We start from the raw sequence: 27,731 nt of genomic DNA on the forward strand, positions 1-27,731 counted from the left end.
TTTGCCATCTCCCTTTGCAATGAAAAGGAGACGCGGTAATGTATTGCATGTGGCTGTCGTTAGTAATGAGTTTGTGTCTGCCTGCTGCTGCTGCTGCTGCTGCTCGTTTTGTGCGCTGCTGATTGGAAAGATAGCAATCTTGTCCTTTCATGCTTGCTTGTCAATGAGAGAGAGAGAGAGAGAGAGAGAGAGAGAGAGAGAGAGAGAGAGAGAGAGAGAGAGAGTGACTTTAAGCTTGCTTCAGTTGTAATGTGTTCGTCTTCGTTTAATTGTAATGCATTTTTCTTTCGTTCCTTTTCTTGTTCTCTGGTGTCGTTCATTTCCCTATTCATTTTTCATTTTCTCAACCATCTTCCTTGTCGTTTCATGGTTGCTTGTCAGTGAGAGAGAGAGAGAGAGAGAGAGAGAGAGAGAGAGAGAGAGAGAGAGAGAGAGTATCAAGTCTTCGTTTAATTTTATGCAACTTTCTTTTGTTCCTTTTTGTATCACCGACGTTTTTCGTTTTCCTATTCAGTTTTCATTGTGTCTGCTTCCATTTTCCTATTCATAGTTTGATTATTCTACTTTCATTCTCCTTGTCATTTTTCATCATGTTTCATTTCCTCTACCATCTTCCTAGTTTTATTCTTAGAGGCCTCCTTATCACCCACCACCTAATTACTTTGAGTCGCTCTTTCCGTAAGCGAATGTCTCGAGGTTTTTATTGAAATCAATTTATTACTTCCTCCCAAGTTTTTCCCTGATATATACTTTTTCTTCCTCTTGTCACGTCCTCGTCACTGTTGCTTGCGAAAGCCAAGTGGTATCATGTGACGCTGAAATGTCAGAAATCGTCGTTACGGGCAGAGAGAGAGAGAGAGAGAGAGAGAGAGAGAGAGAGAGAGAGAGAGAGAGAGAGAGAGCGCAGAATTCGGTTTTCGAAACCCTTATCACCAAATTAATTTCAAGCGCAGTCTCGGTCGGTGTGTGTTCCGAACCTTGACGTGAATGATTGCAGACAGTGCAGGGAGGGAAGCGGCTTTGGCGATAGCCATTTCCCGGGAATGAATTCGAGCCTTGCAAGGGTAGGCAGTTTCTAGAAGTGGGTCAGTCAGTCTGATCACTTTTTTTAAAATTAGTTTGTAGAAGTAGGTCAGCCAAATCAATTCAATCGTTTCTAGAAGCCAAATCCTTCAATCGTTTCTAGAAATAGGTCAGCCAAGTCAGTTTTTAATAGTTTATAGAAATAAGTCAGCCAAGTCACTTTTTAATAGTTTATAGAAATATGTCATCCAAGTCACTTTTTAATAGTTTATAGAAATAGGTGAGCCAAGTCACTTTTTAATAGTTTATAGAAACAGGTCAGCCAAATCACTTTGTTCGTATTTTATAGAAATGGGTCACTCTGATGGTCTAATCACTTTGTAAATAATTTATAATAATAGGCCAGTCAAACCCCATGTTAACAATTGCTAGAATGAGTAAATAAAATAACGTTTTAAACCGTTTTCCAAGACACTGAAACGTTGCATTGTAGATTACATGAAATTTAAAAAAGAAGTGTTTACCAAATAAAATCTCAAAAGATAGCTGAGGCTGGGACGACTTTTAACTTATGCAGTGAAAGGAGGAGATCGTGGGTGGAATTATGTCTTCAGGTGAACAAGTTTATCGAAAACTATCTGCATATTCATTTTAATGCTGTATAGCCAGGTGTTCATTACCCATCAGACGAATTTTTCGTCCGTGAACAGAATTAATACTTCATTGACAGCGGACTCTAACTCGGCGAACAGGGCATACATGAAAAATTATTGTAATTTTAAGACCAAACACGATTTGACGTTTCTCACAGAGGTAATTACGGTGAAAGGAGAGTAGGAAAATGTTAGACTAAAACTGGAGAAGGTGTGAATGAATAAAGTTGTTGGGTCTAGAAACATGGTCCGGATGGCGGTGGTGGCAACAATGTGTACACGTAGGTTGCCGGAGCCTCCATGGCGCACGATTTTGCCGAGACTAATTTGATAATGTGGCCTCTTAGCTGGGAACGACTTCGTCCTGTTTGCAAATGGGCCTCGGCTGTAGTTCGCGTACGGTGAAATGTGATATTTATATCGCTGCAGGATAGTGCAAGCTAAGATGCAGTGCATTACTGCCTGAAGGTAATTCACCCTCGTATTTTACTGATTTCTCGATATATTTTTGTCTTCATTTGGTAATGCGTTACCTTATCTTTTTTTCTTGGTAATACCTGATCTCTTCTTTCTGGATATGGTCTTATCTTCTGTAACTTATTTCAAATGAAAACTATCTTTTTTGGAGGCCAATTTTAACCCTGGTCCTTGTAGGCTTGTTCCATATTGATAGGGGTTTGTTTTCTGAATAATAATAATAATAATAATAATAATAATAATAATAATAATAATAATAATAATAATAATAATAAACGCACTTTGCCTTAAATTTATACACGCATTAGTCACGTTCTTTCCGCTCGACCGTGAGAAATGAAGTGTGTTTGTGCGTCATCCCTCTTTGCGAAGGATGTGTGATGTTTACGATAATACTGAAACGTGTGTAGTTGAAGCTACTGTAGAAACTTATGTAGTTCTTTGGACCTTGATTAAATCTACTGTAGAAACGTATGTAATTAAAGCTACTGTAGAAGTATATGTAGTTAAAGCTACTACAGAAACCTATGTAGTTGCTTTGGACCCTTGTTAAAGCTACTGTAGAAACGTATATAGTTGAAGCTACTGTAGAAACGAGTGTAGCTGAAGCCTCTGTCTCAGTTTCTTGTTTAAATTCAATTAGGTCAGCTTGAGCTCGTAACATTTCCCCCGTTTGGCACATTTAGAGAATGAAACTTCCGACTAGGATTACAAGTCTCTCTCTCTCTCTCTCTCTCTCCTCTCTCTCTCTCGAGCGAGCGAGCGAGCGAGCGAGCGATGTTGACGACCATCTTTGCTACTCCAACATCCCAAGATCTGAGACGTTACTTTTGTTTTTGCCAGTGCTGTGTTAATTGGCCTCAAACGAAGTAAATTAACTTGGCATCCTGAGAATCCCCTAACACGTTAGCTAATCCCAGGCGCTATTAGGCTGTTGCTTCATCTCTTCCGGTCTTCAGTTGGTGCTACTTTGGCTTGTGATCTACACATCACCTCCGAGGTGCTAGTACTAAACATGGCGGAAGATCAGTGGGACGCCGTGTTTAGCACTAGCCCCTCGGGGATCAAGGACATCATATATTAATATAATTTGTCTACCACACAATATAGAAATGAGTATATAATACTTTGATCCCCGAGGGGCTAGTACTAAACACTGCGTCCCATTGAGCTTCCGCCATGTTTAGTACTAGCACTTGGGAGGTGACGCGTAGATAACAAGCTAAAATAGCACCTTATAGTTTTTGTATGACACCTTGCCCCCCAAAAAACTAGGCAAAAAACCAAATTTTGTCCTTTGTGCGGTTGATTGCACGCAAATCACAGACAAAAGACTCAATTACACAACAATTAGATCTAGATAACTCGAAGACTGAGTGTTAAGAACCTCACTTTTGTTAGGTCCACTCATCACCACCTTGTAGTTTAATCGGTTTCGGTAGGAATCCGAAACGGCAGTATTATTAAGTCATTATCCACTTACTACTTGTGTAGCGTAGCAACTGTGAATCTACAATACTGAACCAGAGAGCGTTAACGAACTCATACAAGCTTGAGAGAATTTGGGGAAAGTTCTTTTGTTAAATGTACTTTGTACATGTTCTCTTTTATTGAGATCCAGTTCTTAAAAACGGTGATCCAGTTTCTCTGAAAAACCTGCCGCCTTTTGAACCCATTATAGGTTTTGTAACAAAAACGTTTTTACGGAAACTACTGAAATTTGAACGATTTGGTCATTATTTTGTAATTATTTAATTACAGTTATGTATAGTTAAACTTTGTGCTTCACGTCTAAATTGACAAAAAGGGCGGGAACCCTGGGAGTGTTATGTGGCGAGGACTCCCCAGCACAGGATATTGGTCATCACCAGCGGTTTATTCTTTGTACTACAGGATGGTCCAAGGCCCACCGTCTCTCTCTCTCTCGTCCTCTCATCTATCTCTCTCTCTCTCTCTCTCTCAAGGTTCCGGTGGAAGTAGTAAACTTCCTTTGCGCTTTTGTTATTTTAAAGTGAAACTGCACAATTACAATATGATTTACCGAGGTTAGTTTTCTTGATTATAAAAGTAATTAAAGATTACTGAAGCATATATTCTCTCTCTCTCTCTCTCTCTCTCTCTCTCTCTCTCTCTGGTTCGATCGTAGGCGAGAATGGAACTATTTAAGATATTGGCCTTTGAACCCGATGAGTCCTTCTTAAAAACCTGGTTGTCAGTTGATTGTTGTGGATCGCAGTTGACTATTAGGAGAGAGAAATGCCAATTTTATTTATTTACGTGAATTGACATGAATACTCAGACGATCGGCTACAGAGATGCATCACTGACAGGTGTTCATAGGCTGTAATTGAGAGGTATTTCGCAATTAAACCCGAGCTTCTCCCGTTACCTCTAAAATAATTACCCACAGGGACAGGTAGTTACCTCCCGGGACATTACCTTTCCAGGACTGTCTCCGGGACAGTTATGCCCCCTGGGGCATTTTGCTGAATATTTACTTCTGAAGAGGGCGCTTGACTGACCTATATAAGACGTTTAGTATTTCACCCAAACAACCTTACTGTTTTTAATATTACAGAACAGAATCTTTAGTACTGAAATATAAAGTTCACGATGTTAATAGTCCTTTTGTGTTAATTCACCTTTGTAAATAAAGTGGAAATATACGATTTTAATTCCTAGTGTATAGGATGTCAAAACTTTCAGTTGGTAGGTCGAATCCGGAGGTCCACGAAAGGCACCTCGTCGCATTTTACACCAAGACCCTTCGTTGTCATATGTGGGGCTTTATCTAAATCAGCCATCATACTTAAACTTTTTTTAATCCTAAATGTATGCTTTAAAAATAACAGGACGTGAGAATTTACTTATATGCTTAGAAATGAATAGTAATAGCTAACTTAAAGTGATTGATCTTGGCTCAGTCTCCCACAATATATCTTTGTGCAATTTAACAAACACTTGTGACACGTAACCTTAATGGAGTATTGATAGATCAGTGACACTTGACCGCGATCTGTTGTTCAATGGGCAGAACAATGAAGGCGCATAAACGAATACAAAAGAATATTTTGAGCAATACTAAATTCAGTTGAAGGTTTTGTGTAAGTAATACTGATATTCTTAGGAATGGCTCGATTAAGATACAGACTGGCTATTATATTTTTGGTCACTAATATTCTCTCTCTCTCTCTCTCTCTCTCTCTCTCTCTCTCTCTCGTCTCTCTCTCTCTCTATCCTCTCTACTCTCTTATCTCTATATATATCATATATATATATATATGATATATATATATATATATATATATATTATATATTATATATATGAGACAGGAAGAGAGAAAAAGAGAAACGAAGCTTTTAACCAATACGTATATTTTTTTTTTTTTATTATTCACCTGTGTAATTATTGTGTTGATATTCTACTCGGGTATTTTTGACGGGAAATAAGTCATCAGTTACTATATCTCCTAAATACTTATGCAAATAAGCGGTCATTAACATATTTACCTTGGTCGTGTTAATATTCATTTTATGCATGACAGATCATTTTAACGTCTTCTATCTGCCTTTGCAGCTTATCTCCACTATTACCAGTTAGCCCCAGCCTCTTCATTCCTTATCGTATCCTTTGCGTTTTCATTTGCATTGCCTGCTCTATTTCTGATTCCTCTCATTGTTCCACCTATAAGCATATTAAACATCCTGGAGGGCCTAACTTATCCTTATTCTAGATCAAACTTTACACAAAATCAATTATTAACGTCAGTGAAATCATTAACAGCTCTTAACGAGTTGCCTTGTACACCATACATAAGTTTATCTCATATATATATATAATTTCACCTATTCACCCTTACTTCCATATTTTATCACTGTTGCCATATGCTTCCTCTAGGTCCATGTCTTTCACTTACAAAATTTTCCGTACTCTCAGATTTCACATGTAACCATTTCATAACGAACACTTGACCCACACATCCTCTTGTCTAAACCCATGTTTATTTTATCCCACTAATTCTTCTGAGTGTGTATTTTTCTTTCGTGCAAGTTTTATTGATGGTGTATATGACATTCTGTACAGTGCGGAGCTGAATCCTTCACAGTGTACTTAGATGAGATCGGAAAGCCTGCTTGTTAGATACGGAATGTTTACTTCGAGAGGAGAGTACATTCATATTCCACTGGCAGTGACGAGAGAGCGTTACGTTTCCTGGGAATGCTGCCTTGAGGGTTAATTGTCCCTTATGTTAAATGTCTCTTGGGAATGTGTGCCGGGTCTAATTGTCTAGACTTAAGAGGGTGAGTGGCCCTACAGCCAAATTGTAGTCGTTATGTAAGCTGCCATATTGAAACTATAAGTGGGAGGGCATCGCCTGGGGGCTGCTCAGCCTTTGATCAGTTATCTTCTCGCGATCCTTGAGGAGGAAAGGATTATGGTCTTGATTCCAGAGTGAGGATGGAATGATCTGGGTATTTAATTGAATGTCAACCCCCCTTTCGTTCCTTTTTACTGTACCTCCGTTCATATTATCTTCCATCTTGCTTTCCACCCTCTCCTAACAGTTGTTGCTTAGTGTATCTGCTTTGAGGTTTTCCTTTCTGTTACATCTTTCAAACCTTTTCAACTCTTAGTTCCCCTTTCAGCGCTGAATGACCTCATAGGTCCCGGCGCTTGGCCTCTGGCCTAAATTCTGTACTCCATTCCATTAGGTACAGGACATTGGGGTTGGGTGGGGGGGGGGGTTGCCAGTCGAATGTTGTATGTCGCAGAGGTGGGAATTTGGAATATGTCATTCGCCTTAGCAAGATAGAAGTATTTCACAGCTCTCTCTCTCTCTCTCTCTCTCTCTCTCTCTCTCTCTCTCTCTCTCTCTCTCTCTCTCTCTTTTGTTATTCGATTGCGTACGTCAACCCTTCGTCATTTCACCCCGAAACGTGCCGTAACCCCTTTAGTCACATCCTCCCAAAGGAGCACTTTATTGTGGCATATGACTAATCATTTCTTTAGGAAATGCAGACAGACGCCAGTCCTTGTGACTGACTGACTGACTCCTCGCTATGACTTTCGAGTGCTCTTGACAAACAACAGATTTCCTCTACGGCCGAAATTTTGCGTCTGATTTTGTGGCGTTTTGCCGCTTCTATTGTTCTGTGCCTTTGTTAGTCAGAGCCAGTTGATCTCCACCGCTAATTGGGAGTGGATCTCGATCTTGTTATGTGCCCTGTTGTTCTCCCATGAACAATGGATATCGGTCGCTCAGGCAGGTTGATCTTGTGTTCGCTCGCGTGTGCATGTGTCTGTGTAATATCACCTACACATTGTTTGCTTTTTAAAACATGATGTAGGTTAAGATTGTTTATATCTTGCGACAGTGTGCGTTTTTCAGTCATTTGTTCCTACTTCAGTGTATCCCAAAATTCAATATATGTTGTGTAAATCCGAAGTGAATGTGAAAACGCTTGGAAATTTTAATGCTTTAAAATAAACCCACTTTCTAATTTTGCATATTTGGATGTTTATAATATTCAACAGTCTATAAAAAAAATTAAATAAAAAACAACGCTTGTGAGGAAGGCAACTCATTTCTGACATATGCTTATACTATTAAAAGTCTGATAAATCTCCTTTTGGAGAAAATCATTTCGAAATCTCGCCCTAATTGACCGCGAAAATGATAGGCGCCGGGCGAGTTCTATTGTCATTGTGTCAGTCAGATTCTCGGCGTGACCAGCAGGACACGACGGAGCCTCGGTCTGTTTCCCAATCAACGTCGTTTTTCATTTATGCGAGTCTCCCCTTCTACTCATCCTTATTTCAATGGAAAGAAGAGAATCCAAAATGGCGTCTTGCCACTTGCAATTTTATACATGTTGGCTGTTCATTCTTTGTTGGTTTGTCGCCTTGTACCAGCAGCAGTTCGTCAGGTGCAAATCCCGACAATTTCCTCTTTCGAGTTATTCCCCCATTCAGCGGGATCTTCCGTGAAACTTCCCCTCCAGGAATTTCGACACGGTCTTCCACTCGCACAGTCATCCCGTGGGAATTTCGAACAGTTAACCAATGTTCGTAAATTGTTCTTCGGTGTCGAAGTCCTCTCCGAAGCAGACTTGCTCTCGGCCAAGGTTCACGTTTTCTCTCAATATCTCTTTTTTAAGTTAATGATCACGTTTTCTTTACAGTGTTGATAGCTGGTTACACCAAGGGTTACACCGTTGTTGAAACTGGCTTGAACTGTGGGATATCTCGTAATCTTTTATTCTTTATTATTAAGGAGCTTCAGTTGCGTTTTTGTGTTTGTTGCACTCGAGGTAGTGCGTTTTACTTGTCCATCAGTTATGCTGTCATTTGAAATGTCATTATGTTGAACAAGTCAGTGTCTTAAGTGTTTGTTTCCTGTACCCTTGAACGTGTGGATTGTCTTGTGTGTGTGTATGTATGTATGTATGTATGTGAACTAAACATATGAAATCATATGTTTTTCCCCAAATAATTGAATTGTTTTGTATGTATGGATAAAACATATGAAATCATATGTTTTTCCCCGAATAATTGAATTGTTTTGTATGTATGTATGTACACTAAACATATGAAATCATATGGCTTTCCACGAATGATTTTTTATTATTATTATTATTATTATTATTATTATTATTATTATTATTATTATTATTATTATTATTATTATTATTATTATTATTATTATTATTATAGGTTCTTACTTGCATTACATGCCTTTGTATGACAGAAAGAATAGCCCTTTTTATCTTATTGTCTAAGAATGTACTCGCTATTATGATGAATAATAGAATAATGATATATTCCCCAAATTACTGCTTGACACTTCCGAGAGACTGGTCCTATAGCCTATAGTTTTATGCGTAATGATGCATAAAACTTTGCAGCACTGAAGGGAGGTGTAAGAATGATGCAATTTTATTTCATATTTATTCAGTTTACGTAGTTATTGTACACTTTCGTTTTAAAGATTCCTCCATTGAAAATTGCCCGAACGACCGTCGTTAAGATCGAAAAGTGAAAATGATCACATACCGTAAGTCTTCCGAGCACGGACGCCAAGGTCGAAGATTGATTGCCCGTTCAGTGACCAGACAAACTGGTTCCGCAAATTTCGACGAACGTTAGAGTGACTGTTCCGCTCGGTGAAGATTGAGTAACGTTCCACATTCTGCGAATACTGATTGATTGATTGTGTATTATATCTGGCGTGACAACATCTGCTGCGAATATGAATGACGTTTTCATGATTCATCTGTTTCATGAATAATGAGTAATTTTTTTGTGCGACTGTCGGTGAATATTGTTGAGTATGGGAAAAAATGTTATTATTATTATTATTATTATTATTATTATTATTATTATTATTATTATTATTATTATTATTATTATTATTCTGTTAAAAAGAATGGCAGAATTAAGCGAGTTGATTTTTAATATATTGTTTTACTATTTTCCTTACAATTCGCTTCTCAGAAACATCGCTGAGCCTGAGAAGCGAATTGTAAGGAAAATAGAAAAAACAATATATAAAATCAACTCGCTTAATTCTGCCATTCTTTTTAACAGCATCTGCATAAAAGAGGGTCTTCTACCAAAATATTTTATTATTATTATTATTATTATTTTATTATTATTATTATTATTATTATTATTATTATTATTATTCGGAACATGAACTCCATTCATGTGTAACAAGCCCACCAAATGGGCCATTGACTTGAAATTCAAGCTGCAAAAGAATGTAGTGTTCATTTGAAAGAATAAAAGAAAATATGAAAGACAGAAAGATGTCATTTAGTAGAAAATGAAAATAGATAAGGAAGTAGATAAATAGATAGGTAAACAAGTGAATTATAAAAATAAAATACAAAAAGAATTGCTCGAAGGTAACATAGCATTACATCCTCCCTTGAACTTTTGGGGTTCAAAGAATGCCAAATTTTATTCTAAGACTCAGCCCCAGTGAATGATGAGTCAGTTTTTTGATGAGTTAAGTTCAATGAGTGAGTCTCTGAATGAATGCTATTTGAATAATGCTCTTTCCTTACTCACGGTGAATGCTGAATAACCACCTTTGAGATGAGCGGCGTTTTTATGTCTGCCTCTATGAATATTGAATAACGTTTGCGCGCGATATCATAAGAAGAAAACGTGTAAGAGTCTCTCTCTCTCTCTCTCTCTCTCTCTCTCTCTCTCTCTCTCTCTCTCTCTCTGTACTGCTTTTTATACCTAGGCTGGAGCTCGTAAAGTTAGCGCTCAGTTTGTTTTTCTTCCATAAAACACCTGCTTTGTTTCTATCGTGTTCTTTACTGTTTGTCCTAGCAGTCCTTTGAACATGCCGGCAGATTACTTTCCCCTTGAAATGCGATGTATTAAAGCTTATATTTATCATACATGACAATTTTCTGTTTCGAGTATAATGCAGGATTGCCATTACGTTTAAATATTTCGCTTCAATTCTCCTGCTTCTTATAAATCTTGAAAATAAGAGTGGTAATAGAACTCGTGTAATTCTGCATTCTTTGTTATTTCAGAGTTATTTTTCAAAAGATTTAGTTTTAAGATATATGTTTCAAGTGTTCTTTCGCAGCTGAATGTCAAATGTAATGGCCCCCCCCCCCCCACCCCCCCCCCCCCTCTCTCTCTCTCTCTCTCTCTCTCTCTCTCTCTCTCTCTCTCTCTCTCTCTCTCAGGAATTAGAACGTTTCTGTGAGTTCTTAGCTGAATGTCTCATGTCGTCCCATTATGCAACTGGTTATTTTGACATTACACTCTCTCTCTCTCTCTCTCTCTCTCTCTCTCTCTCTCTCTCTCTCTCTCTCTCTCGTCTTACTAAACACATCGACTTCAAAGGATTGAGGCTGAGTCTGGGACTCGTGAACTTCAATTTAAAAGGGTAGCAGCTCCTTCCCCCTTTCTCCTTCAGGAGTCGAGTGTGGTTTTTTTTTCCCTTCTTCTTCTTCTTCTTCCAACGTGTCCACTTGTTTTTCTTTGGAACGGTGTACTCTGAGTAATCTGGGAGTGCCGGTTTCAGGATGGGGGACACTACTAGATTAAATCAGGATGGCGGAAGGATTTTTGAAGTCAAGACGAGATTTATTTGTCGATGTTGAGGACTTTTTTTTTCCTCAATTTTGTTTATGTTTTAGACCCCTCCGATAAGGAATCCCGTGATGAACGTAAAGTGGTTATACCGTTAGGTGACATGAGGGAAAGCCATTTGCCAGCTGGAATGATTAAACTTACTGTATATTAGCCTGGGTCTACATGATTTGGCTTTTAGTATAGATCGCCGTTAAGCGTAATAATTGAGCCTCAGCTGTGCGAGTTTGGGTAATTACGGTTAGATTATGATATAAATATAATATTATTATATATATATATATATATATAAAAGTATTATATATATATAATATTATTTATGATTTCTTGACTTGTTGTGGCCTGGTTATCAGCGGTCTCGTCTTTCAATTGAAAGACCTGGGCTTGATCTTTGATGTTTGAGTCAATAATTTATTTTTGCTCCTTACGTAATTGAGTGTTATATATATATATATATATATATATATATATATATATATATATATATATATATATATATACATAAGAGAGAGAGAGAGAGAGAGAGAGAGAGAGAGAGAGAGAGAGAGAGAGAGAGAGAGAGAGAGAGAGAGTCCAGGCTCCATTTTATCCCGTCAAAATATTACCCACCTGAAAATGATTTTATACGAAGCGCTGACCGGAGGGCTCACTTTGAAGAAGTATTATGATATTATGCTCCATCGCACATGACGGCATTTAATGAAGTCCGGTAAAGAACCTGTCGAGAATTTTCATTTTCTTTTAGGTGCAATCTCATGGCCTTACTTTCTCTCCTGAGTAACGCCAGTTTGCAGGTCCATTAGGTTTAATGCAATGCCAGTTGTCGAAATGAGGTTCGAGGTACGTACGCGAGGTGAATTTATATACGTGTATTTATTATATCTATATATATATATATATATATATATAATATATAATATATATATATATATATTATATATATATATATTTGCTTTTCTCGCTTAACAGCTCGTGGTAATATGTATTCGGCTAAGGCCACAAGAGAAATAGAAGAAAGAAGTACCAAGCGCTTTCGTGTTATTTCCAGCACATTTTCGAGGTACAGTGCAGTGCTGGAAATAATAAGAAAGTGTGTGTGTGTGTGTGTGTGTAGTTCTCCAATTTTGGCTGATAAAATTAAGGTCAAATATTACATCAATTCTATGTCCATAGTTCATGCAAAAGGAATTCAGCTTTTATGACTTCCCAAACTAATAGGTATTGTGGGTGGTTCCCCCCCCCCCCTCCCTCTCTCTCTCTCTCTCTCTCTCTTCTTCTCTCTCTCTCTCTCTCTCTCTCTCTACACCACCTGCTTGAAGCTCTCTGGTCACGCAAGTTGCTGGTAGCGCCTGGCTTTTCCGGAAATTGATTATATTATTTGGGAGCTTTCTTCTTCCTATTCATTTGTTTTTATGTAACTTTTTATTTAGTACTTTGATGATTTGTTTAGGTCGCCTGGTTAGTTACTGGGCTCTTGTGAGTTTTGACATTTTAGATTTATTATGTTGAAGGATTCGAAAAGAATAACAAGCAAAATTTAATCAGACACATCGCCTGAATTAATAAACTAGATGTTCTTTATACCTGTTCGATACAAGGACCTATTAGCGTTCTTAGAATCTCGGGTCATCTTTCTTTGTCCAGCGCGGATATGACGTATTCATGTGTAAAATGTGCGAGTGTTTGTGATATCTCCCTCCCCCTCTCCTACACTCTCCTCCCCCCCTCCCCCTCCCCTTGCCACACTTCCGGTTTTACCTGCCTGGCAGCTCTGGTTTCTTAAGGGGAGCCCTCGAGTCCTGGCAGCCCATCCCCAGCCAGGTGTGTTTTAGTTCCTCACGACTTGGGGCTTCGGACCCAGTTTTCCAGCTTTTATGTTTTGCTTTTCCTTCTCTGAGGTTCGCTGGTTTGCTTTGTGCTGCTTTGGCTTCAACAGTTTTTAACCGTTTGCCTTTTATTTTGCTATTTGAAACTGGCTGCTTCCGTTTTTGTATTCACGTTTAGTTGGCGTTTATGTGGCTGCTAGATTATGTGGATAGTAGTAGGTCTTTTGTTCAATGGTTCGACTGTGTTTTAATATCATTAGTTTCATTTCTTAACGCTGAGCTGACAAAGTGGCATTGATGTTGGAAAACTGTAAGCCACCGTCAGGAATGTGATTCAAGCGGCTGGAGGCACTAGAATTAGATGAAGAAGAGAGATTAGTTAAACGGATGATTTTGTTCCTTACCAAATTCATTATGGAACATGGGAGCTTCCTTTCGCTCGTAGATCATAGAACACTAACATACACACTTCTTGCAATAGCGCTGGTTGTTATAGACAAGCCTTTTCTCGAACAAGACCAAAGTAATCCTCACTGTAGTCTTTGACTTTAACACGATATTGACACTTTTCATTTGATGACACTGAGGACAGAAAGCGAAACAATGATGCCATTTATCTTCGTCAGTAAGTCAGCCTTTGCTTACGTTTTCGTCGTCAAGATGGTGCCAATTTCGAGTGAAATAATTAACGTTATTACTCCATTGTATTCCATTGCCACCCCTTTTAACGAGGTTAAATGGAGTTTTTTTTTTTTTTTATTCAGCCGAGTCTGTTTTATTTGTTTTCTTTTCTGTATGTCCACAAGGCATCTTGGAAAATTTTTATATTTATCATTATTATTATTATGTAAATGTACATGTATTTAAATTTAAAACTTTAAGGATAGCAGCTTTCGGGAATCTGTTCGGTTCCCCGATTGATAAGGGGAACCGAAGAGATTCCCGAAAGCTATCCTTAAAGTTTTAAATTTAAATATATGTACATTTACATAACAGTGGATTTGTTTCTTCATTATTATTATTATTATTATTATTATTATTATTATTATTATTATTATTATCATTATTATTATTATCATTATTATTATTATTATTATTATTATTATTATTATTATTATTTTTATTATTTTTATTATTATTATTATTAGTTATTATTATTATTATTATTATTATTATTATTATTATTATTATTATTATTATTATGGGAAGGGTGGACTAGGTATATACCAAGTTGAAATAAATAGATTGGGACGTTCTTCGTATTTAGAGTTTTTTTCTCTTCTTTTTTTTTTTAATGACATGAGATCCAAAGCTCAGTTAACTGTAGTATCTGTAGCTCCACTATTTTAGACTTATGAGTCACCCTTGGTGCCGTATTTAATGAAGCCTTGTGATGACTTGCAACCAGCTCTTAAAACCAGGGATGTTACCATGGGGCCTCTACTGAGACGTTCCACAGTTTTGGATTTAACGTTCTTGGTTCATTGTACTCTCAAGAACACTTTGTCTGTTTATTTATTGACTTTACCATTTTTTTATGAATCGTAATTTGTTATTGTTTGTAAATATTCATTTCAGCGTATCGCTTTTTCTCTTCTTGATTCTTTTTCTTTGTGCAGAAATGACCGTTTTGTGTTTTTGAAGACCGGTAGGCCTATTTCTAAAAGGGCCAGACTAATTGCTGCCAATAATGGTAATTAATATTTTGCTTTTTGTTACACACTGATTCCTTTTATTTAAATCATAAGATACTTTGCATATGTCACATAGTTTTGGTAATTTAAAAATAATGAATGTTATCTTGACCGTCATTGACAATACCGTAGACTATTATGACTGGTGCTTTTTTTCAAGCATTTCCTCCAATAGAAAAATTTGGCCGTAGACAGTAAACAGTTTACATTTTTCTATTACACATTTCAAATTTATCTATACAGTTGATTGTTATTGTAGATCGGCGATGATTTTCTATTTGTATTTTTGGTATTACAAAGCAACATGGCGTCTGTTATGAAAATACGCCGTATCAGGTATAACGGATTTGCAGCTTGAAATATATATATAAATATCTCCTTGGGGTATATCTTACTGTTCAAGAAGTTCTGCGTAGTACTGTGCCACGCTAAACTTCTGTTCCTGTTCAAGGACTCCAACCTCATGTCATTATCTCTCTCTCTCTCTCTCTCTCTCTCTCTCTCTCTCTCTCTCTCTCTCTCTCATTGTTGCAGGCGACATCATTATAATCATTATAGACCAAAGCAGTGAGAGGTTTGCATTCCAGATTCCCACACCCGAGCAGTCTAGCCGCCACCCCCGGAGCTATTTCATTTCCTGTCCAAAGTTGGTTCTTTCAGTCACCTTTTAATCAGCTTCTCCAACCTTTTATGTCTGTAATGGATGTCGTTATGTAATATTCAATGTCATTATTACTGATTATCGTGCCGAAAGCAAATAATTTTGCATGTCTGTAATGCATGTGAATTGTTTTTGCTTTCATAGATTGAAAATATATACCAAGCCTCACACTTTCGCGCTTCTGTTAGTTAATTGCTGTCGGTTTTCTGCCGTCGAGATGCACCGTCTGAACGAACGGTTGCCGTGCATCATCGTCACCATGAGTTGCTCAGTCACTTCTGCAAAATGTCGATCTTGTCAGTCCTTCTCGTATTGGATTTCCCCTGTTGAAGTTTTCCGAGGCTGAGCCAACAGGAGGTGTTGTTCTGAAGGCACAGAACTTGCGCTGACGTCATCGTGCTGGTTCAGAGAGACTAAAGTTTTTCCAACAGTTTCACCGAACACTGCATAAACAGTAAATACGAGTCTTGGCTAGTCAAGTTTGATTTTTTTTTCTTTTAGTTCGAATAGATAAGGATTTAACGCGAGCTTAGAGAGAGAGAGAGAGAGAGAGAGAGAGAGAGAGAGAGAGAGAGAGAGAGAGAGAGAGAGATGAGATGAGATGGGAATTTTTTTCTGGTGCTTAACAGCAGCTATGGCGCATAACCTTTTACGGGAAGTATAGGAGACGTGATGGTACTGTAAATATTGTTTATGTAATAGCAGCTGTAAAGAGAGAGAGAGAGAGAGAGAGAGAGAGAGAGAGAGAGAGAGAGAGAGAGAGAGGGTTATGAAGAGGATCCGGTCCCACAAAAGGAATTCTAGCCTCCATTGATTGATTACAATAAAAAAGGAGTATAGAATTAGGCCTAGTGCTAAAATCCCCATGCAGTAAAAGTAAAGCAAAATCGTACGTGACAACTTTCACACCGGACTAATAGTGTTAAATTGACTAGAAGTTATGTACAAACAGCGTTCTACTGGCCGTGAATCTGTTTACGTTCTCATGTTTGTGGCATATTTATTCTAACGCGGGATCAGATTTTAAACACACGTACATTTTCGGTTAAGTTTGCCAAGTATGAAGACCTCGCTTGTTCTCGCCCTCAATTTTTTTGTTTTTTCGTCTTTTTAGGTTATATTTGATGAATAAGAATTGTGAATCCGTTAATTGATTTCCGAGTGATTGCAATTCTATATTAAGAATCCATTTAGCAATTGCATGAATCTATTTCGTTGGAAGAGGCTTGTGTTATCTTCATTTCTCTACTTAGCATCCGTAGAAGAGAGAGAGAGAAGAGAGAAGCGAGAGAGGAAGAGGAGAGCGAGAGAGAGATAGCGAGAAGATTGGTGGCCATCATCCGGAAGGTTGGAAACCTTAATTCTTCCAGATCACGTAAACCATCAAATTATCACTGGATTTTTTGTCCAGATTTCGAGGGTAAACCTTTCTTCCCATTATATTATCATAATCCTTAATAAACGGCACATTACCCATATGCTTATTGAAAACAGGATTTTTTTGTTTTTGCAGTAAATGAAAGTCAAAGGTTTAAGAAGAGTGAATCATAGGTCTAGTACTTAAAACCTAGGGATGCACGAGACCCTCGCGTATGGCATTGAAGGGGACGGGGGAAGTGCTCACGCGTGTACGTGTGTGCGTGTGTTTGTTTGTTTGTTTGGCCTGTGCGAGTATTTGTCTGTGTGACATCATTTCCCATCTTGGCCCTTTGCCCGCTAGGTCTCTCTCCTCACATGGGCGTTGCATAGCTGGTATTTCTCGAGTTCCGGATGTATACTACACAGGTGTATGTATATGTGTATGTATATATAGTCTCATAGGGTGTTGCGTATCTTTTTTGTTTATCTTTCGTCCCTGCGAGGGTCTGAAATGCGCTGCCTTTCCTCCTTTCGGAATTTATTTTAAGGTTAAGGGTGCTATGGTCCGCTGCGCAAGCGCCCCCCCCCCCCCCCCCCCCCCCCCCCCTCCCACGGATGCCCAAGTGGCTGTATGCGTTGGCATAGTCTACCATTTCTTGATGGTCACTCATTCAAGAGTATTGACCTGGCCCAACGTTGGTGAACTTTGCTGGTCGCATGACCAGGTATAGCTACCGTGTAGAAACTGCTGTCAGGAGCATTTTGAGCTGTTCACCATGTATATACCTTTATCCTTTACAGGGCATGGCGTCAGAAGGTGTAAATATTCCTGTTCTCAGTTGATTGGCTGTTGATAAGCCAGTCACAGGGCTGGAAACTCTCAGTCTCTCGAGAGAGTTCACATAGGTAGTATGTATGTTCCACCTCCCCTGAGGGATACATTTTTCAAAGGTATCTCTCAGGAGAGGTGGACCATACATCCTACCTATGTGAACTCTCTCGAGAGACAGAGTTCCCAGCCCTTTGATTGGGTTATCAACAGCCGATCAGGAGCGTCGTAAGGGACTGGCCTAGACATCAGATGCACGGTTGATGTGAATCTACTATAGCCCCATGGCCTTTCAGGATGCTGGTCCTACACGTTTTTTTTTTTTTTTTTTTACTCCCAGCTGACGCTGATACACGTTCACATTTGAGTTATCGGGTTTGGGTAGTCAGGGATCAGACCACTGTTCTTGCCAATGCAGGCTCATTGCTCTACCCGTGAACTATGTCTCGCACACCAATAAAGAACTGTTTCCTCTTAACAGTAGACCACTTTCTGAAGCCTCTGGGTGTTTAAGGAAACTACCAGTTGGTAGCATAAATCGTATGTTTTATCAATTAATCAGTCTATCTTAATTGTTTATTTAGAGGATCTTTATTTATTCTTTCTTTCAATTTTCATTATTCGATACACTATTATTATTATTAGTAGCAAATAAGGGAGGTTGTGGGTTAGGATGAAACCCCATTATAAATCATCTTAGGGGTCCCCACTATAACATGCCAAGTTTCATGCCCATCGGACCAGCCGTTTGGCCGTGATTGAATGACAAACGGGCGGACAGACATAACGCCCATTATAGTGAGATTATTATTATTATTATTATTCAGAGTAAGAAGAAGAAGAAGAAGAACCTTATCCATATGGAACAAGCCCACAGGGGCCAGTGACTTCAAATTTGGCCGTTGACTTGAAATTCGAACTTCCAAAGAATATGATGTTCATTAGCAAGAAGGAAGAGGAGGTTAACAGAGTCATAATGCATTTGTCAAGAAACGGACCAGAGTCCTTTTTACCCCCGTCTGGAATCGATCTCAAGTCCCCCCCCCCCCCTCTCAATCTCTTCTTCTCTCTCTCTCTCTCTCTCTCTCTCTCTCTCAGACCTGGACTGAGGTTAATCATAAATAACTAGCTCTTAGTGGGTCGTAATCACTATTCGGTGCTAAATTCTACGATTAACGCAGTTATTTTAACAATTAACAACAAAAAATGTGATCTTCACCCATTCAACTACTGTTCTGTCTTTTTGTGGGGTGGGGGGGGGGGGGTGGGGGGGGGGGCTTGTTTTACATCAATTTCGGGTCTTTTATTCGTTGTCTCGGAGGGACCTATTTTCAGTCAAGTTAGGAAGCAGATGATCGTAATGTTTAATTTGTGCTGTATTGTCAAGTAATGATACTTGAGAGTTCTTGGTTGTATTGTGGGCTTTTCATGTGTATAGTAATATAGCAGTGGCAGTATTGGTGTTTACTTTCACTTTGTAGTTTCCACAAGTGGCTTGTAATATATTTATCAATGAAGGGACACCTGATTTTTAGCCCATGCAGGGAATTGGTATCCTGCCAAGTCAGTGCTTGGAAAGCAGTGCTTTGTTTTTTAACCATTTGCTCATTCTTGTAATATTGCTAGCATCATCAGACACACACGGAAGTGGTTATAAACCTGTAGTATGTATAGACTACGTCCACACAAGTCTACAGAAACAACTATTATTATCTTAATGTCTTGCGTGCTTATACGCTCATAAAATATCCACGGACTGTAGAACACGCGAGTTTACTAATATACAAGAGTGTTTTTTATATATAAAACTGTAATAAAATTGCCATCGACTTGATTACTTTTTTCTCGACTAACGCTGCTTATGTTCTGCTAACATTCCATTTCCCTTTCAGGCATCAGGTATTGATTGATAATGTGCCCCTAATTTAAGTGAAACTTACACAGTGCATTTTTCCTGGTACAACATATACTATAACGGCATTTAAGACTTGTGAATGAAACTTTTGGTCACCAAGTGTCACAGTGATTGTTCCATTCAAGGCTGAGTTATAAGGGATACTGATGTGTGTCCGACTGATGTTCGTCAGTTTGTGTACTATGTACTGCCGTCGACTGGGGACGTATCGGTGATAGTTGTGATCATGTCCCCCAATTGAAGTATGGGTCATGTTCCTCCTACGCAGCGTCGGCCAGCAGGTGGAGAAAGCGATGAAGAACACCTTCAGGAGGAACTCTGGCGAGAGGAAAAACTCCGAGGAGCAGGGCCCAGAGGATTTGGGCTTTGATCGATCTTCCGAGGGGCCCCCTCCGTCCCCTCCGCCCCTCGCGACGGATGTAGGGGACGAGGAAGGGATCTGCCCCACGCAGTATCCTCTCACCCCACCCGATAGTCTTGACTCCGAGTTGCCTTTAGACGTCAGCAAGGAGGGAGTGTCAGTGAGTGACGATGTTCCCGATGACGCCGAAAATCCTTACGCCACCATGGGGGGCGATTCCTTATCCGACTCCTCCGAGGGAATTGCCTCGTCAAACCTGCAGGACATCCAGACGTTGAACTCCGACTCCGACGAGAGTCCGACGGACCTCATGACATCTATCTGTCGCCTTTTGCCCGAACTTCAGACCATGAAAGAGGTTGACAATCTTTACGACACTCCCTCCTTCAACGACGCCAGGTTAGTGGAGGACGTGACGGATTGCGCCTCGCAACCTCCCCCTCCCCCTCCGAAGCTCGAAACACATCCCTTACTTGAGACTGTTTACAAGCGTCCCTTCCACGGAAACCTTCCCGAAGGAGTCGATTGCGAAACTTACTCAATTCCAAGGAGCATTGGAATGCCTTGCTTGTCGTCTTCCCCCGTTAACGGTGGTGAAATTCTCGATGATCAAGAAGAGGTTGATGAAGGGAATGAAGATGCCCTTCTGCTAAAAGAGGGTGATCTTGATGCCCCTCTCAAGGGAGAGCAATGCGATGCGACGTCAGCAATGGATGCCCCCTGCGATCTTGATGTGCAGATGACTGCTGACGATGTCGACACTGAAAGCACCGTTACCACTGGCCCTCTTTCATCTGCTGGCAGTGAAATCGCCCCCGACGAGAAGGTTCTTCCAGAAATATGCAGGAAAAACGGGATCCTCCCTCCGAAGATGGCGCCTCCCAGCGTGTTCAGCACTCCCTCCGGTGAAACAGCTATTGTCGAGCCGTACTACGCCACCGTGAGCAAAGGCGACCCCGTCCCCGTCGTCAGAGATAAGGGTTACGTGACGTGTCAGTTCGGCGGCGACAAGCCTACTGAAAAAGGGTTGGGTCACGCCGAAACAGCTCATGAGGGACTTCACATAACGAGCGATGATAGCTCGCGTGCCAAAGAAGGCGTCGAAACGGCGAGCAGCCACGTTTACGAGTGCCTGGAAGACCTCAAGCAGACGGGTGCGCCGAGCGACGAGGAGGAGGAGGAGGACGACCCTGACGACGACGATGACCTGCACGACGACCGAATGAGCGGCGTGTCGTCTCTGGAGGAAAGCGCCGCCACTGTCGTGCACGACAGCGACGTGGACACCGTCATTTTCGAGGAGTGCCTGGAGGACCCCAGTCAGGAGGGTTTTGCGATGGGAGGGAATTTTAGTGGTGCCAACGGCACCTTGGTGCCCGAGCCCATTTATGAGAGCATCGACGAGCGCAAAGATAGCCGCGACGATGATAAAATAGCCCGCAGTGCCCAGGACGCCTGTGGTAAGGGGGTGAGAGGGGCAGCCTCCGGGAGGCCTCTGGATGGTCATAGTTGCTTTTTGTAAAACGCTTCTTAACTGGCTTGGTTATTGGGCGTGCTGCACAATCAATCAATCACTCCTCACCTTTACTCACTCACTGCTGTCTGTCTGGCTGGCTGTGGTTGGTGCCTCTTGGTTGCGGGAAAAACCTTTCAAAAACAAATGTTTTGTTCTGTTCTGTTACATGGTAATATACTCTTGCCTATTTCTTTTGTTGGCAAATGGTGTTATTATTATTATTTTTTTCTCTCTGTTATTTTCGTCGGCTTCTCTATGTTTCTAACATCTTGAGTTGCTCGTTTGAATTTGATTGTTTTCAAAGTATCATGATTTTGCTCTGCCTGTATTATAGAAAGTGTGTGAAATTCTTACAGTCAAATGAGGTTACGAGGGCGACATTTTTAACCAATTTCCCCCCTTTTTCAATCTTGCAGATTCCCGATCGAGCAGATCAAGCAGATCGAGTCGGTCAAGTACCCTGAGCGGCCCTTGGTGCGAGGACAGAATCTACGAGGACATCTCCGACCTGGGCAGCAGCAGCGCTGGTGGAGGCGGCGGCGGCGGCGGTGGAAGCATCGGCGGAGGGTCTACGGGGGAGGAAGGAAGTGGTGGGGCGGGGGCGGAGTGGTGGGCGACGAAACCTGGGTCTCGCGCCGCCTCCACGTCCATCGGCAGCTGTCGTCCTCGGACTCCTGGGGGTCGGAAGACTTCGAGTCCTACTCCAGCAACGAGGAGGAAAGTGGTGGCGGCTCCGTCAAGTCTCAGGCGCCCAAGTGAGTCTCAGTGATGGTTGTGTTCTCATTTCTTAATCATTTCACGAAATATAATGGTTGATCTGTCAAGTCCCAGGGGCCCAACTAAGTGCCATGATTATCGTGATAATTCATAACTTTATTGATAATTGCAATATTTGGATTGTTATAAATTCAAGCTCGGTCTTGAAACGACACAGAGCTTTCGAAATTCCTTTTTTAGTTTTCATTAAAGGAAATTCACCAACACATTTCTGTAATCATCGGATGACTTCAAAAGCTCCAACAAAGATGCAAAGCATCATTACCTTAAAATAGTTCTTGTGTTTTAAATTGCATTTTTATCTATTTATTTATTAATTTGTTCATTTATTTTTTTATTTTCTGACAACTGATCTCTTCTTTATATACATTCTATTGTGTTCCGTTATTTCATTCAAATGAAGACCATATTCGTTGGATGCTTTAATTTCAAGTATGTGTCCCCTTTGGTGGGCTTGTTCCATATGAATTGGGTTTATGTTCTATATAATAATAATAATAATAATAATAATAATAATAATAGTAATATGCAGGGAGCAGACCTTCTTTGATATATGTTTTGTTGAAAATAATGGCAGTTTTCAACGAATCAATCTTATACAGGGCCTTTTCAATTCTGATAATTCGTTTTGCTGACTCAGCTAGATTGTTGAGTAGAATTCCCATATGCATATTTGCCATATTTAAGATATTTGTCAAAGATATTTTGTAAAAAAATATATTATATATTTTTTAATATATATGACAGAATATTTTTAATTAAATATTTTTGACAAATATCCTAATTATGACAAATATGAATATTGGAATTCTGCTCATCCACCTAGCTGAGTCAGAAAAACGAATTATTGGAAGAATGGAAAAGACCACGTATGAGATTAATTCGTTGAGAACTACCATTATTTCCAACAAAATAATAATAATAATAATAATAATAATAATAATAATAATAATAATAATAATAATAATGATGATAATAATAATAATATATTGAATATTTAACAGAAGAAGAATATTAACTTCCTACTGCATTTATTCCGTAGAAGTATTTTTGTTATTTTTCTCACGAATGACAGCCACCTTGGCAACACGAATAATTTCGTGAAATTAGATAACAAAAGTCAGATTTATTTGTAACAATGAGAGGAGATTGTTTTCGTTGTCAGAGCTGGAAATTGCCGTTAATGTCATGGTCATGTGCACTCCAGGGTAATACAGTTTCACTACTTATAGATCCATCTTTCTTTAGTATTTGTATTTTCTTGTACATATCTGGCGCAGAAGTCCCCAAATGTCTCTCTCTCGCTCTCTCTCTCTCTCCTCATCTCCTTCCCCTTCCTCCTTCCTCCTCCCCTCTCTCTCTCTCTTCTCTCTTCTTCTCATCTCGTCTCTCTCTCTCTCATCTCTCAATCTCATCTCTCTCTCAAAATCTTTCTCTCTCTCTCTCTCTCTCTAAACGGAGTATTTGGCCACGGGGAAAAAGCCTTCAAGCAAAAAGGTAAAAGGTCTCGCTGTCACTTTCCTTGTGACCAGACTCTCACACACACACACACAACACACACCACACACATATATATATATATATATATATATATATATATATATATATATATATATAAAGACCCATAAAACACTATTTGAACGTTGCAACCATATATTTCGAGCACTTCCTTCTGTGCTCCTGATCACTGTAAAATATGGACATAGGATGTCTTACAGTATATATACAAAAACTATGTAGGTGTGGCAGAAAGTCTCTGTTTTTTGTATATATACTCTTTTAAGACATCCCATGTCAATATTTTACCAGTGATCAGGAGCACAGAAGGAAGTGCTCGAAAATATATGGTTGCAACGTTAAAATAATGTTTTATGGTAAATTTATCTTCATATTATATTGTTGTATTACAGTAAAAAGACATTCACACACACACAACACACACACACATATATATATATATATATATATATATATATTATATATATATATATGTGTGTGTGTGTGTGTGTGTGTGTGTGTGTGTGTGTGTGTGAATGTCTTTTTACTGTAATACAACAATATAATATGAAGATAAATTTACCATAAAACATTATTTTAACGTTGCAACCATATATTTCGAGCACTTCTTCTGTGCTCCTGATCATGGTAAAATATTGACATGGGATGTCTTAAAAGAGTATATATACAAAACAGAGACTTTCTGCCACACCTACATATGTTTTGTATATATACTCTTGTAAGACATCCTATGTCCATATTTTCCAGTGATCAGGAGCACAGAAGGAAGTGCTCGAAATATATGGTTGCAACGTTCAAATAGTGTTTTTATGGGTCTTTTATTTTCTATATATATATATATATATATATCTATATATATATATATATATATATATGTATATATATATATTGATTGATTGATTGATTGCGATTGCTTACCTGTTTCTTTGGCTTCCGTGTGGTACCTTGAAACCGTTAAATTCTATTAAGATCACAGCACGGCACCAGTAAGAATATGTTAAGAACAATACCGCCATCATCCTTACCTACCGTGAATTCCTCGAGAAACGTCACTTTAGAAAAGCAAAGGCGAGTTAGAGTAGAAAGACGTTGATGATTACAAGGAATTATTAGACAATTACGTCATTCATTATATTAGGGAACACCAAGGGAATTTCCTCCGTACCCCGCAACGATTTCAGGAAAAGTTAATCATAACCATTGTTACGAACAAGATAAATTGTGATTCTTAGTATAAGAGAAATATTTCTCTCTCTCTCTCTCTCTCTCTCTCTCTCTCTCTCTCTCTCTCTCTCTCTCTCTCTCTCTCTAGTGTTGTGGAAAGAACGATGTTTGTATCTGTCTAGAGAACGAAGTGTTGATCTCTCTCTCTCTCTCTCTCTCTCTCTCTCTCTCTCTCTCTCATGTGTTTGTATCTCTCTAGAGAACGAAGTGTTGATCTCTCTCTCTCTCTCTCGCAAGTGTTGTGGAAGAAACGATGTTTGTATCTGCCCGGTGAAGGAAGGAAGCGTCGACTTTTTCGTGTGGTAGCCATGTCACGTGTGTTTTCGGTTGGCCTTTCCATCGGGACGCCTCGTCGCATACTCCGTTATCAATTATAATTCCGTCAGATGGATTCAGGGTCTCGGCTCTCCCGTCGTCATTGTTTGGTGTCGGGAGAGGCCAGGGTTCAGCAGCACCTCTGCACCAGCGCCTGTGTGGAAAATCGTCGGTCTAATTCCCCCCAATCGGAGCGTTATAATGTGGCGACCACAAAGACCCATTGCAGTTATTCTGAAACGAGGCTAAGAAAATCACCGCATTGTTATTGTATTTCTCGCAGCGTCACGTTACGTGTTGCTTGCGGCGCTCTGGCGCGCTCGAAATTTACGAGTTGACATATGTACAGTTACGCAAAGGGTTTTTTGTCCGGACTCGAGGGCAGGTGAACGCGACCCCTTCTTGGGTTGGGCATTGAGAGGGTAGGAGGTGGGTGTAGTCTCTGTGTGGTGTGTCGAAAGATAGACAGAGAGAGCCAACCAGTACCTGTTTGAAAGTGATAATGATAGGAAGGGGAAACACACGCTGCTCCTCTTGCAAATGGAAACGCATTAGGCCTCTTCTCGCTGTTCTGGTGATTTCCGTGTATTAGAACGAGGTGTTCGTGGTGACGTGACGTTATAATTGCGCTCAGAATCTCCGTGTTTTCTGATGTTTTAGAGTCGGATTGACGTGACGATAAGGAGCGTTATCGACGGCTATCTGACTCAGAAAGCTTATCGGTGTGTTTGTGATACCAGCAACAACAGCAGCAGCAGCAGCAGCAGCAGCACTAGCAGCACACGCTGCGGGATAGGTTTATTCTCATTAGAGTGAGGCAGTGTGGCGCTTATTGGTCTTGTTTGTTGTGTGATGAGTGCAGAGTGAGACGACGCGGCTTAAGCGCAGCTTTGCTGTTTATTATTAGGTTGATTAGGAGTGACGTTCAAGTGAAGTGTCGAGCGCGCTTGTGAAACTTGTATGTGTGCCTGTGCCTGTGGCTGCTGCTGCTGCTTGAGGACCTGGGTATTGTGATAGAAGGAAACAGGCTTGATGACGTAATCGCTCGATCCCACCAGCCAGGAAGTGCAGTGCAAGCACGAGGGTGATGAAGCAATGGCGCCTCCAGCGTCCTTGGCCAGGAAATTGTCAGTGGACGAAACTCCTTCGTCCAAACCCAAGAAGAATAAGAAAGGCAGGAAGGCCAGGAGGTCCTCGAGTTGCAGCTTCTTTTCCCGTCGCAAATACTCTGAGAGTAAGCAGGAGTTCTCCGACGACACGGGATGCCCCAAGGAAAACTACGGAGAGGCCATTAATACCCATGTGGTGACGAACTATGACGTCACTCCCGATACCCACCTCTCGGAGATACCTGGAATGCTGGACGGAACCTCGGGCGCGTTTGACAACTCTGACTGTTACCGAGAAGAGGACGTTACTCAGTCGCCCTTCGGCGTGTCCTGCGACGAGCTCATGATGCTCGACATCGAAGGGATATCGACGGAGAGCGGGATAGAGTGGCTGGAGAAGTCGGAGGAGTTGAGTGAGTGGCACTGCCTCCCTTACGTCGACAAGGAGAGCCACTGTAGTGAGTGTCTCGAGGACGAGGATGATGATGTCGGCCACGAGTCAGAGGCCGAGGTCAAGCAGAACACAGAGGCTCAGGATCTGAGCGAAGGAGGAGGAGGAGGAGCAGCTGTCGGTGGTGACAGTGAATCAGAGGGCACTCCCGACAACATCCATCAAGTGTCAAGTGTTCACTTTCTGCTCGAATCGACGCCTACTAGGCCCTCTGACGAAAACAAAATTCACTTCGAGGAAGCCAGCACTTCGGGCATCGGCGGGTCAAACCACGTGACCTTTAATTTCCACGGATTTTTCCCTGAGCTGACGAAGGGGCTCTCCAGGGGAAGCTCGTGTCGGAGTATTGTCAGTGGGTCGGGGCAGCTTTTCACCATCGACGAGGAAGGCGCCAATATTAATGAAGGAGTCACAAAATCTTTCGCAGGGGATTTTGATGGTGAAGATAGCGACCACAGAAACCCAGCGACTTGCTCCCAAGAAAGCATCGAAGAAGGGCAGCCTGTACATGTCGATACCCCCATGCCAAAATCGACAGCTCAGATGAGAACCCACCACTCGACGAGCAGTCAGTTACCAATTAACCGCTGGAGCATAGCAGGTTCCACGTTCGACGCTGCGGATAATTACTGGGTTAATCGACAAGGACGAAGTACCTTTTGGGAGGGTGGCACATCCAGCATCCCTCATCTCCCTTCGTCGTCGCCTCCGAGGGGCCAAGAAGCGGCAGCAGCAGCCGGGGGCAGCGACGGCGAAGCCCTTCACGACGGAGATGACTTCGAGGAAAGTGACGAGTGGTGTGGAGCTGATCCCGCCCATAGCTCCCCCGACGTTACTGACGATGCCCAGAGTGCCGACTTCGATCCGGTTGGGTCGTCGACCACGACCCTCGATGACGA

General features: G+C 40.6%; 1 protein-coding gene across 1 annotated transcript in view; it reads left to right on the plus strand.

The window, feature by feature from the left end:
• Positions 1–27,731, plus strand: part of LOC135222956 (rho guanine nucleotide exchange factor 10-like) — a 90,247-nt gene that overhangs the window by 39,770 nt on the left and 22,746 nt on the right. The window contains 3 exon segments of the mRNA XM_064261421.1: positions 19,539–21,382; positions 21,855–22,007; positions 22,010–22,193. Of these exon segments, the coding sequence (XP_064117491.1) occupies positions 19,813–21,382; positions 21,855–22,007; positions 22,010–22,193 (1,907 nt within the window). The 5' untranslated portion in view covers positions 19,539–19,812.

This window comes from Macrobrachium nipponense, chromosome 8 (assembly GCF_015104395.2).
Source record: "Macrobrachium nipponense isolate FS-2020 chromosome 8, ASM1510439v2, whole genome shotgun sequence".
Taxonomy (NCBI): Eukaryota; Metazoa; Arthropoda; class Malacostraca; order Decapoda; family Palaemonidae; genus Macrobrachium; species Macrobrachium nipponense.